We start from the raw sequence: 13,556 nt of genomic DNA on the forward strand, positions 1-13,556 counted from the left end.
GATTTATTGGCCCTGCTATAGGAGGAGTGCAGAAAGGATTTACAAGGACGCTGCCAGGACTTGAGGGTCTGAATTATAGGGAGAGGCTGCACAGGTTAGGACTGATTTTATAGAGGTGTGTAAAATCACAAGGGGCATAGATAGTGAATGCCCTCAGTCTTTTTCCTAGAATTCAAAGTACATTTATTATCAAAGTATGTACATTATAGAACCACGAGATTTGTCCCCTAACAAGCAGCCATGAAACAAAGAAACCCAAAAGAACCCATTTAAAAAAAAGACTGTCAAACAGAAAAAAAACATATCATGCAAACAATAAACGCAAACAAATAGCATTCTGAACTGAAGTCCACGAGGCGAGTCTGTCCCCAGACCCTTGGTTCAGAGCAGAGCAGCGGGCTGAACTAGTCCATCCCTTGCCCTGGGCCCCAACACCCTGTCCTAAGCACCCTAAACATTGAGTTCAGTCATAGAGTTATTGTCTTCTCCATGGATTGGGTCCTGTGATCCCGAGAGTGATGCCGACTGGAGCTATGCTCCTGGTAGGGTCACCCATGGCGGTAAGGTCCAGGGTGAGGTCCCTGACAAAGAACAATCCAACCAAGACCTCAATGGTGGAACAGGCGGATGAAGTTACTTCGAACTCAACAGCTGTGAAGGCAGATGAAGGCTGCAACAAATCCATCAGCTCCAATCGTCGTGGTTTCCATGCCATTGGAATCAGTTGGTTGATTTGTGAAGTATCGTGTGCTTCTTGGAGTGCAACATCAAGTACACGTTAAACAAGTACACGCACAGGCGTCTTCACTCTGTGGGCCTCTTCTTCAGAGCAAAGACCATCATCCTCGACCTCGAGGGATAGCCACGACAACAAGAGTTATAGCACAGAAAAATACCCCCCAGTCCATCTGCACGTTTGTCTGCATTTGGTCCAGAGGTCACCAAAGTTTAAGGTGAGAGGCGAAAGGTTTAATGTGGACCTAAAGGGGAAGTTTCTCACACAAAGGGCGGTGGGAATGTGCAATGAGTTGCCAGAGAAGGTGGTAGAGGCAGGTACAATAACGATGTTTAAAAGACCTTTAGCCAGTTACATAGACTGGAAGTGTTTAGATGGTTATGGATCAAATGCAGGCAAATAGACAGATAGACCAAAGGGCCTGATCCCGTGCTATGACTCTACGCTATGTATAAAAGAGTTTCCATTAGATTAGGTACAATTCCCCATTGGAAGCAGAATAACCCACACCCTAAACTTAACCTCAGGATACTCGTTCACATTACTGCAAGTTTTCTGGACTACATCACAAACACTGACCATCAGATGCAATGTAGAATTCCCGTTAGCGAAATCAAAGTTTACTTGACAGATATACAAGGTTCAAGTGGCTTGTTCTTCGTTGGGTGTCCATTACAGAGCCTTGCATGCCTGATCATGTCTGGTCATGCTGTTGCAAGTTGCAGTTGGATCAGCCAATTGGTTGGAGCAGCACAGTAGTTAGCGTAACACCAGCGACCCGGGCTCAATCCCCACTACTGTCTGTAAGGCTCTCCCTTCTCTCTGTGACCGTGTGGGTTTCCTCCGGGTGCCCTGGTTTCCTCCCACATTCCAAAGATGTGTGGATCAGGGTCAATGAGTTGTGGACCTGGTACATTGGTGCCGGCTGCCCACTGCACATCATCGCTGATTGATTTGTCACAAATGACGGATTTCACTGTACGTGACGAATAAAGCTGATCTTGAATCAGTTCTTGGTGCTGAAGTGTAGTGTGTATCTGCCAATGAGGCAGAGGTGCCAAGGTCAACCCTGGCAAATAGGATAAACTTGTAATTAACCAACCCACATGGTTACAACATCTCATTACTGACTATGAACAGTCATTGAGCTAAGAAGATCTTTTCTTGTTCCATTTACAGAAAATGCCATTTGGGAACTAATTAATTTTAGAACCTGTAGTTCTATTGTTGTAATTTTTTATGATAGTTTTTTTACTTACACTCTCAATTATATTAAAAGGTTTAAACAATAAACAATAGAGGGAATAGTGTATCAGCTGAATAAATTTGGAAGGTGTGAAAAACAAATTGGTCTCATTGTGGAATGAGCTGCCAGAGGAATCACAGAGGCGGTTAAAATTACAATGTTTCAAAGACATTCAGGGAGATAAATGGACAGAAAAAATTATGGGTTAAATGTGGGCAAATGGAGTAAGTCTGGATAGACATCATTGTTAGCATGGACAATGAACAAGAGGTGTTTCAGTGCTGTATGAATATCATTTTTAAGCAGATTAGGGAACAAATGGTTTTGCCTCAAGGCGGTGGCGTCGATCATTAAGGATCCTCACCATCCAGGACATGCTCTCTTCTCATTACCACCATCAGGGAGGAGGTAGAGGAGCCTGAAGACACACACTCAACGTTTTAGGAACAGCTTCTTCCTTTGCCATCAGATTTCTGAATGGTCTATGAACCCATGAACACTACCTCAGTGTTGTGCTCTCTTTGTGTGCTACTAATTCGGTTTTTTTAAATAAATTCTTCTTATTAAATAATAAAAAAATACAGATAAAAAACCCTGAACTCTTTGCCAATGTGCAGGAGCTAAAATGTTACCTTGAACTTTAAAGGCTAGTGTTTAATGAATCAAACCAAACCTACCCGGGGGTTGTTGAAGGTAATCCAGTGTTTTACGCGATCACCAAACTTCTCAAAACACAGGTTGGCGTAATCATTGAAGAAGTTAACCAGACTGTCGTTCTGCCAGCCGTCATATCTATCTTGCAGGACCTAAAAACAGATGGAGAAATACATCGTAGTTGCTCTTTCTAACAGACCTTAGACCACAGAGATCACAAACTTCTCGTAGGTGAAATAAACAAGTCATCAGATGGAGGCATAGATCAGTTAGACTTTCAGGAACCCTACAACTCATGTTCTCAGTGTGGGTTTACTTGGACAATTCATCTCCTTTTGCGCACTGGCTGTTTGTTGGTCTTTGCAAATTCTAAAGGAGCACAAACAAAATGCCGGAGGAACTCAGCAGGTCACGCACCATTGATGGAATTGAATCAGCAATTAACGTTTTGGACCAAGACCCTTCTTCAGGACTGGAAAGGAAGGGGGAAGATGCCAGAATAAAATGGTGGCGGGAGGGGAAGCAGGACAGCTAGAAGGTGATAGGTGAAGCCAGGAGGGTGGGAAGGTAAATGGCCGGAGAGGAGGGTGGACCATAAGGGAAAGGGAAGGAGGAGGGGACCGGGAGGGGGACGGGATGATGAACAGCTGAGAAGAGGTAAGAGACCAGAGTGGGGAATGGAAGACCAGGGGAGGGAAAGGGATTTTTTTTTAAGCTGGAAGGAGAAATCGATATTCATGCCATCAGGTTGGAAGCACTTATAGTCAGGTGGGATATAAGGTGCTGCTCCTCCACCCTGAGGGTGGCCTCATCTTGGGAATGGGAATTGGAACTGGAATTAAAATTAAAATGTTTGGCCAAAGGGAAGTTCTGCTTTTGGCAGATGGAGCGGAGGTGCATAATGAAGCAGTCCCCCAATTTACAACAGGTCTCACCAAAGCAGACGAGGTTGCATCGGGAGCACCGGACACAATTCTATTCTATTCTTCGTAAATTCTATTGTGTTTATTTATTTTTCTGTAAATGCCTGCAAGAAAATTAATATCAAGGTAATATATAGTAATATATATATATCCAAGGTCTTTGTAAATACTAAATAGAGGTATGGAGTTTTAAAAAACCATTAGAAGGGTATTTTGGCTATTGCCACAATAGGTCAATGGCAGATGCAATCTCCATGGCTCTTCACACAGCTTTAGACCACCTAGACAACACAAACACCTACGTCAGGACGCTGTTCATCGACTATAGCTCAGCATTTAATACCATCATTCCCACAATCCTGACTGAGAAGTTGCAGAACCTGGGCCTCTGTAATTGGATTCTCGACTTCCTAACCGGAAAACCACAGTCTGTGTGGATCAGTGATAACATATCCGCCTCACTGACGATCAACACTGGTGCACCTCAGGTGTGTGTGCTTAGCCCACTGCTCTACTCTCTGTATACACGTAACTGTGTGGCTAGGCATAGCTCAAATACCATCTACAAATTTGCTGATGATACAACCATTGTTGGTAGAATCTCAGGTGGTGACGAGAGGGCGTACAGGAGTGAGATATGCCAACTAGTGGAGTGGTGTCGCAGCAACAACCTGGCACTGAATATCAGTAAGATGAAAGGGCTGATTGTGGACTTCAGGAAGGGTAAATGAAGGAACACATACCAATCCTCATAGAGAGATCAGAAATGGAGAGAACGAGCAGTTTCAAGTTCCTGGGTATCAAGATCTCTGAGGATCTAACCTGGTCCCAACATATTGATGTAGTTATAAAGAAGGCAAGACGGCGGCTATACCTTATTAGGAGTTTGAAGCGATTTGGCATGTCAACAAATACACTCAAAAACTCCTATAGTTGTACCGTGGTGAGCATTCTGACAGGCTGCATCACTCTTGGCATAATTTACATATTACTATTTAACTGTTTATGGTTTTATTACTATTTATTATTTATGGTGCAACTGTAATGAAAACCAGTTTCCCCCGGGATCAATAAAGTATGACTATGACTATGGAGAGGCTACTGCACAGGACTGAAATAAGCTGCAGAAGGTTGTAAATCTAGTCAGCTCCATCTTGGGCACTAGCCTACAAAGTACCCAGGACACCTTTAGGGAGTGGTGTCTCAGAAAGGCAGCATCCATTATTAAAGACCTCCAGCACCCAGGGCATGACCTTTTCTCACTGTTACCATCAGGTAGGAGGTACAGAAGCCTGAAGGCACACATTCAGCAATTCAGCAACAGCTTTTTCACCTCTGCCATCTGATTCCTGAATGGACTTTGAAGCTTTGGACACTACCTCACATTTTATAATATACAGTATTTCTGTTTTTGCACATTTTTAAATAATCTATTCAATATACATAATTGATTTACTTGTTTATTTATTATGTTTTTTATTATTATTATTTATTATTATTTTTTCTCTCTGCTATATCATGTATTGCATTGAACTGCTGCTGCTAAGTTAACAAATTTCACATCATATGCCGGTGATAATAAACCTGATTCTGATTCACCCAATGAGACAAAGAGTGATCATAATCCCAAGGCCACTGTATCAGGACTGTTTGTTGGTGTGCTCTTTCAGCAGTGTCAATAAACCAGACGTGAGACTGTGTAGTCAACAGGAGAGAGCAGGTGGTGAGAACATATTGAATTTTCTATTTTCCCATCTGAAACCTAATTGGAACTGCTTTTTGAAATGTGTGTAGCCGCTGAGAATGTAACTCAAATTGAGACGTTGATATGGTTTCATATTAGGCAGGGAGCTAGTCTGGACTGGAGATTACAGTGTGAAATTAGCATAATGTCAATGGAGAAATTACAATTAAAGCTGTTAATAGCTGGCAGACTTTTGCAGAAAAAGAGAGGGATCCCTTTTTTGGAGCTGCACAGTAGTATGTCGCTATTAAGGTGCCAGCGAGATGTTTTCAATTCCCACTGCTGTCTGTAAGGAGTTTGAACGATCTCCCTGTGACCGTGTGTGTTTCCTCCAGGTGCTGTGGTTTCAGACTCAGATTCATTTATTTATCATCTGTACATCGAAACATACAGTGAAATGTGTCGTTTGTGTTAACAGCCAGCACCTAAGGCCCCCTTATTTTTAATTTATACACACACACACACACACACACACACACACCCTTTGGCCGCCAGGCCATTGTGGAATGAAGTCTATCAGTGATGCACAGACACACGCTCTTCTCATTACGGCCATTGGTGAGGAAGTACAGGAGCCTGAGACGTACGGGTTAGTCGGTTATTTGGTCACATGGGTGTAATTGGACGATGTGGGCTCGTTATCATGCCATACCTCAAGGTAGTAAAATAAGTCTGAGTCGAGAGTCTCTGTAGCCAGAGAAGGCAACCTGATCAGTCACCAGAATTCACGGATCATTAAATTATTGACAATTATGGCCCCTGGGTTGGTTATGAGGATGTGTGGCTTAGCTAGTAGCATAGAGGAGTAAGGAGAGAGGGCAATGTAGCATCAGATTCAGATCCATTTACATTGAAACACAGAGTGAAACTGTTAGGCTAAAGTTACTATATTCTCTCAGTCTCACAGATCTCGAATCCTGGCCCACTGTCATTATTAAATCTCTGTGCAATCATCAGGAATTCAGTCCCATTCTGTGGGTGGATAGGAGGAGACACTGCTCCAACAGTTTGGCAACAGAGGAAGCTTCAGTCCGTTGTGACAAGAATACACATAGATTAAGATGTTAGCTGTCCTGTGTGATCAGCAGTTGAGAGAGAGAGAGATAAGGGAAACAATGGAGCAGCATTTGGAGATGTGTAATGAAGGGACGGGAGAGAGAATAACAGAAGGAGAGAGCTGTCTAGAGCGGCCCCCCCTTTGAACCCTGAACTGTTTGAAGTGATGGACAGGCGATACCTCAGCAGGGGGATAAAAAGGGACAGGTTCGCTAAGGCAGCACACACACGACACCCAAGGTAACGAGACTCTGGAAGCAGTGCACCTCTCACAAGTCGGTGGGAAGCTTTTGGACGGCTGATCGCGGGATCAAGCCTTAGACGCTCGGGGTGGAAAGGCACGATCGGCGGGAACCTGGTGTGTGTCCACCCTTGCCTGGGTGCCAGGTTCAGTGCAGAGAAACGGTCGTATCTGGAAACGGAGGGGTCATGGTCGGTGACCTCAGATGACATCACAAAGGGCTCGCCCAACAGCTGACTGCGAAGGTCTGTGTGGAAGCTGTGTTGAATATTCATTTGTTTTGCTCTCTCTCCTTCCCCCCCACTGTCTATCGCCACGGCAACGATTACCACGAACTGAACTAAATTGAACTGAACTTTGTGTCACTTTGAAACTGGTCATTTGCCCCTAGACAACGATAGAGCTTGATTGATCCTGTTATCTTAATTCTGTGCACATGTGTGTTTATCATTGCTGAACTGCTGCATTTATTATCCTTTTGATTAGAGTACTGTGTTGCTTGTTTCTTTAATAAAACTTTCCTAGTTCTAGTAATCCAGACTCCAACTGAGTGATCCATTTCTGCTGGTTTGGCAACCCAGTTACGGGGTACGTAACACCGTACTCTCGGTCTATGGTGAGAAAAGCATGGAGCAGAGTTCCAATTCGGAGAGGGTAAAACTTTGTTAGTCATTGAGGCATTTCACTGTATGTTTCAATGTTTATACTGCAAAGAAAGTTAAAGTTTATAATCTTTAAATGTTTATTAAGATGGTCCCTTCCCCATTTTCTTCTCTTATCACCCCAAACCTTGTGGACACCCCCACTGGAAAAGGTTGCGATTAGTTGGGGTAGCAAATGGATCCAAAGATCTAGCCAGGCTTCGGTTTAGAAGATTCACCTGCCAGCTTGAAAACCTTTTCCCTCTTCCCCCCTTCTTATTCTGGCTTCTTTTCCTGCTGCTTTCCACTCCTGTTGGGTCTCGGCTCAAAACATTCCTCCCCACAGATGCTGCCTGACCTCCGGCACTTTGTGCGTGTTGCTCTGGGTTTCTAGCATCTGTAGCATGTTGTGTTGAAGATTTAGACTAAGTGTTATCATCACAGGTTCTCTCCATTACACTAACACTTCTCAAAAGGCAGGCTCCCCTGGAGCTGTCCCTCCAGCACAGACCTCGTGGGTGAGGCAGAGGAGGAGAGTGCTCATCCGTACGATGTTGAAGTTTCTCACAATGCTTGTACCTGAATGCGCTTTACTATTGATCGAGGTCTGCAGTCATCGACACAGCGCGGAACTAACTTGGTGGCTGTGACCGCGGCTGTCGGCTCCTGGACTGGCGTTTCTCACTTTGGCGGCTCGTTGCTGTGCACCCACTTGTGGGGACTCTACGGTTTGATGTTTAATGTTTTGTGTGTTATCTGTTCACTTTTTGCTGTTTGTGTGATTTGTTCTTGTTTTTTGTGTGTCTGATGGAACTGTTGTGTGAGAGTTTTCTTTATACAGGTTCTATGGCGTTTCTTTGTTTTGTGGCTGCCTGCAAGAAGACGAATCTCAAGGTTGTATACTGTATACATACTTTGATAATAAATGTACTTTAAACTTTGAATCTATTCCCTATTCCTTGAGCCTTGTGCAGAGTTGAGCACATTGATGGGTCTGGTGTAACTACAACTATCACAGCTCAGGGCTTCGGAGATTGGAGTTCGATTCTGGCATCCTGTGATTGCATGACTTTTCCCTGCGTACTCTTTTTCGGTTTCCTCCTACTGTCCAAACATGTACTGGGCAGGTGAATTGGTCATTGTAAATTGTCCCGTGGTTAGGTTGGGGTTAATTGGAGTTGTCAGGGGCTGCTGGGGCGGCGCGGCTGGAAGGGCAGACTGCGCTGTATCGCTAAACAAATAAAATAAATGGATTGTGTGGTCAGGACAGCATTGCAGATGTCCTTTCCTGAGGGACGTCAGTGAAACACAAGTGTGCACACGTTGACATAGATGTTGAAAACATTGCAACAAAAAACATTTAAAAATGCTTCAACTTATCAGCATCTGCTGATCAGGAACAAAAATTGGTGTGCAAGTTTTTAATTTATCCCTGCTGAGTGCAAACCTTGCCCATGCTGGAAATGCCTGGAGAAGCTGCTGTGGGGAGACTACATACAGCAGGTCATAAATCATGTCAAACATTTGGCACGAACCTGTGGTAGATCCCAGTGGTACAGGGTGACAACAGGCTGGATTCTGCTCTCCATTAGGGCATTTATTAGTTCATTATAATAGTCGATTCCCTTTTCATTCACTTGCTCGGCTGGAGAATTTGTAAAGATAAGAAATAGATGATCTATGATGTGCAAATCAGACACTTATTTGCAAACAGAATCTTTCTTGTTTTACCCTGCCCTGTCGTTCCTCAGCTGTGTATTTCTCTTTGCATCTGAGCACCTCCTCTGACAGCCACACAAAGACTATATACATAGAACAGTACAGCACAGTACAATGTTTGCTGACCTTTAATCAACTCCATGATCAATCTAACTCTTCCCTCTCTCACAATCCCCCCATTTTTCTTTTACCCATGTGCCTAACAGTCCCTTTTTTAAGAAGAAAATAAACGTTATTTATAATAAAAATTATTCAGAAGAATAAACCATTCAATGCCTTTTCATTCTTTACATTCAGAGTCAATGCTGTTCTATTACATTCCTACTCACCAATAGTACCGCTGCCACTCATGTGCACCCCCCCCCCGGGGCGGCTCATTACTACAGGAATTGAGGGGCTCCTCCCCCAACTCGACTCCTTCCTCTCCCATAGTATAGTGTGGTCTCTTAAACGTCCCTAATGTAGCTGTCTCTACCACACAACCACCACTCTCTTACCTCTGACATTCCCCCTATATTTCCTCCAACCACCTTAAAATTCTGTCCCCCTCGTATTCACCAATTCCACCCTGGGAAAAAGTATCTGGCTACCACTTGATCTATGCCTCTTTTCATCTTGTACACCTCTAACAAGTCACCTCTCATCTTCCTTAGAGAAAAGCCCAAGCTCGCTCAACCTATCCTCATGAGACATGCTTTCTAATCCAGGCAGTGTCCTGGTCAATCTCCTCTGCACCCTCTATAAAGCTTCCATATCCTTCCTACAATGAGTCCACCAGTATATAATGCTCATAACACGCTCAGCGTGTTATGAGTGTTGCTTTGACCCCAGCGTCTGCAGATTATTTTGTGTTTATGACCAGTGTACAATACTCCAGGTGTGGTCTAACCAGGGTTTTAAAAAGCTGCAACATTACCTCACAGCTCTTCAATTCGATCCCCTAAACGATGAAGGCCAACACCCCATATGTCTTCTTAACCACCCCAACAACTTGCACAACAACTCCGAGGAACCTACTTTCAAGAAAGCTCACCAATGCCTCTACTTTCTGAGGAGGCTGAAGAGAGCTGGACTTTGTACATCTACACTCACGTCATTCTACAGATGTGCAGTAGAGAGCATCCTAACAAGCTGCATCACTGCATGGTACGGAAACTGTACTGTGGCAGACAAGTAGTACCCACCCTCATAAGATGTGCAAAGGGAGGCATTACCTTTTATCCCTGTGGGTATGATTCGAGGCCAAGAGATGGAAAAGCGATAATGATTGACCTTCAACTCCTTCAGTAAGGCAATGTCCTCCTGCAATAAAACTAAATGTTAACCAGGCTTTGCATGTATGAGAAGTGTCGGTATTGATGTATTTAGAAACTAATTACTTAAAAGAAAAACAAACAGACCAAGCCAAAGAACTATAACATGTTAATCTGTGCAAGGTATTTTCACCCAGAAGAGCATAGGGTTAGAGGATAGTTGGATGGATTTTGCAGTCGAATTTCGTCTCAGTAATGGAGTCACTAAGTTTGATTGACAGTGGCTGATCCAATCAGGCCCACCCTGTCTTGCAATAGTATTTCGCCACATTGAACCTGAAACATTCCATTGCCTGCAAAATAGCTTGAGTTGAGTTGTGAGTTGATTTGATGCCAATGACACATTTCAGTCATACAAGATATTCTGCAGATGCTGGAAATCTAGAGTAACACACAAAATACTGGAGGAACTCAGCAGGTCAGGCAGCATCTATGGAAGTGAATAATCAGTTGATGTTTTGGGCTAAGACCCTTCAGCAGGACTCATTGTCATATGTCATTTTAACAAGTATTACTATAATGCAGTGGAAAGGTGGGAGTGTTGTCTTAACAGCAGTTGGACAATGAAACAATGGGAATGATTTATTACACGAGTAGAATGTGGAATGCAAATGACTAACAGTCTGATTACTCAGCATTTTATTCATATTCTCTACAAACCACAGCAAAGACACAATACACTTTCTATCTTTTAACCCCTCTGTGCTAAATTTTTCCTGAAAAATAATCCATGTAACCTCTAAGTTATAAGACATAGGAATCAAGAGTTTGGCTATTTGGCCCATTGAATCTGCTCAGCCATTCCATCAAAGCTGATATATTTTCCCACTTAACCCCATTCTCCTGTCTCCTCCCCATACCGCTGATGTCCTGACTAATCAAGAACCTACTGACCTCTGCTTTGAATATACCCAATGACTTGGTCTCCACAGCCATCTGTGGCAATGATTTCCACAGATTCACCATCTTCTGGCTAAAGAAATTCCTCCTCATTTCTGTTCTCAGTGGAAGTCCCCTCCATTCTGAGGCTGTACAGTGTTTCCACATTCTGAGTGGAAAACATCAAGTTCCTTGGGGTGCAGATCTCAGACAATCTCACCTGGTCCAGGAACACCAATGGGATTGTGAAACAGGCCCAGCAGAGATTGCACTTTCTGAGGAAGCTTAAACAAGCATCACTCCCCACTAACAGCTTAACTACATTCTACAGAGGCGTGGTTGAGAGTGTGCTGATCTTTAGCATCACAACCTGGTACTCCAGCTGCAGTGCTGTCGACAAAAAAGCCTTGCAGAGGGTGGTTAGGGGAGCAGAGAAGGTTATTGGGGTCTCCCTACCTTCTGTCCAAGACCTCTTTCAGAGTCGATGCCTCCAGAAGATACGGTACATCATTAAAGACCCCTCACACCCTCTCCATGAACTGTTTGTTCTTCTGCCATCAGGGAAACGTTACAGGAGCATCAAAGCTAAAACCACAAGGCCACTAAACAGCTTCCTCCCACAGGCAGTCAGACTGCTAAATAGCTGCTCTACCTGACTCTGCTTTGGACACTTTTAACTTGCACTGGACACTTATAACTGATTTTAACTGACATGTGGCTGTTGTGTTTTACTATTTATTGTTATGTTTATTATTTAGTGTTGCATTTGTGATGTTATGAATTGCACTGCCCCTGAGAAACGCTGTCTCATTCTGCCCCGCAGAGCTGATGTATGGTTAGAATGACAATAAAGTTTTTTGAATCTTTGAACCTGTGCCCTTTGGCCCTAGACTCCCCCACTATACTCGCCACATCCACTCTATCTAGGCCTTTCTATATTTCACAGGTTTCAATGAGATCCCTGCTCATTCTTCTAAACTGCAACAAGTAAAGGCCCAGAGCCATCAAACGCTCCTGACTTTTCATTCCTGGAATCATTCTTGTGAACCTTCTCTGGACCCTCTGCAATGGCAGCACACATTTTCTTAGATAAGCGGTCCAAAACCATCAACAATACTCCAAGTGTGGTCCGACCAATGCCTTATAAAACTTCAGCAATACATCCTTGCTTTTATATTCTAGTCCTCATGAAATGAATGCAAACATTGCATTTGCCTTTCTTACCACAGACTCAACTTGCAAGTTAATCTTTAGGGAATCCTGCCAAGTCCCTTTGTACCTCTGATTTTTTTAATTTTCTCTCCATTTAGAAAATAGTCTACGCCTTTATTCCTTCTACCAAAGTGCATGACCAGACACTTCCCTACACTATATTCCATCTAGTACAAATACACTCAATGGCCATTTTCTTAGGTATACCGCTTGTCTATGGAAATATCTAATCAACCGATCATATGGCAGCAACTCAGTGCATAAAAGCATGCAGACATGGTCAAGAGGTTCAGTTGTTGTTCAGACCAAATATCAGAATGGGGAAGAAATATGATCAAAGTGACTTTGACTGTGGAATGATTGTTGGTGCCAGATGGGGTGGTCTGAATATCCCAGAAACTGCTGATCTCCTGGGATTTTAACGCACAACAGTCTCTAGTGTTTATGGAGAATGGTGCGAAAAACAAAAAAAAAGTCTCGTGAGTGGCAGTTCTGTGGGCAAAAGTACCTTGTTAATGAGAGAGTTCAGTCAGATGAGAATGACTAGAGAAGTTCAAACTGACAGGAAGGTGATGGTAACTCAAATAACCACGTGTTACAACCATGATGTGCAGAACAGCATCTCTGAATGCACAGCACATTGAATCTTGAAGTGTATGGGCTACAGCAGCAGAAGACCACGAACATACACTCAGTGGCCACTTTATTAAACATGAGAGGTCGCTAATAAAGTGAGCATTGAGTGCACGTAAAAATGCACCATCATCTCCTAAATTGAAACAAATAAGTGTAAAAATACTAAGAAATTCGCAATTAGCTTCAGAGTAATTTATTTTGATCTAATTCTCCAGCAGAAGCCCTCAGCTTTACGCGTAGCAAGGGTAGGGTAGGGGCAGATCTCTGTGTGAGCTCTTACTGAGTGGAATTCACATTTGAAACATTTCACTACTTGCTGTACATGTGACAAATAAAGCCAATCTTTATCCTTACCTCTTGATAATACAAACTTTTATTACGTGTCCTTACCTTGAATTTATAATAGCTTTCACATGATGAATCCCCTGTTTCATTCAGGAATATTTTTCCTTTCTTGTGGGTGAATACATCCCAGATACTCAGTCCTTTCCCATCTTGATCCCACGCTCCCTCCGTCTGGTAGGCAGAACTGCCCACACCCCAGGAGAAACCTGGA

General features: G+C 43.3%; 1 protein-coding gene across 1 annotated transcript in view; it reads right to left on the reverse strand.

The window, feature by feature from the left end:
* Positions 1–13,556, reverse strand: part of lctlb (lactase-like b) — a 54,910-nt gene that overhangs the window by 31,751 nt on the left and 9,603 nt on the right. The window contains exons 3-6 of the mRNA XM_072277975.1: positions 13,391–13,551; positions 10,175–10,262; positions 8,777–8,886; positions 2,660–2,788 (exon numbers count right to left, since the gene is read on the reverse strand). Of these exons, the coding sequence (XP_072134076.1) occupies positions 2,660–2,788; positions 8,777–8,886; positions 10,175–10,262; positions 13,391–13,551 (488 nt within the window). The remainder of the gene's footprint in view (positions 1–2,659; positions 2,789–8,776; positions 8,887–10,174; positions 10,263–13,390; positions 13,552–13,556) is intronic.

The sequence above is a fragment of the Mobula birostris genome, chromosome 14, assembly GCF_030028105.1.
Source record: "Mobula birostris isolate sMobBir1 chromosome 14, sMobBir1.hap1, whole genome shotgun sequence".
Lineage (NCBI taxonomy): Eukaryota > Metazoa > Chordata > Chondrichthyes > Myliobatiformes > Myliobatidae > Mobula > Mobula birostris.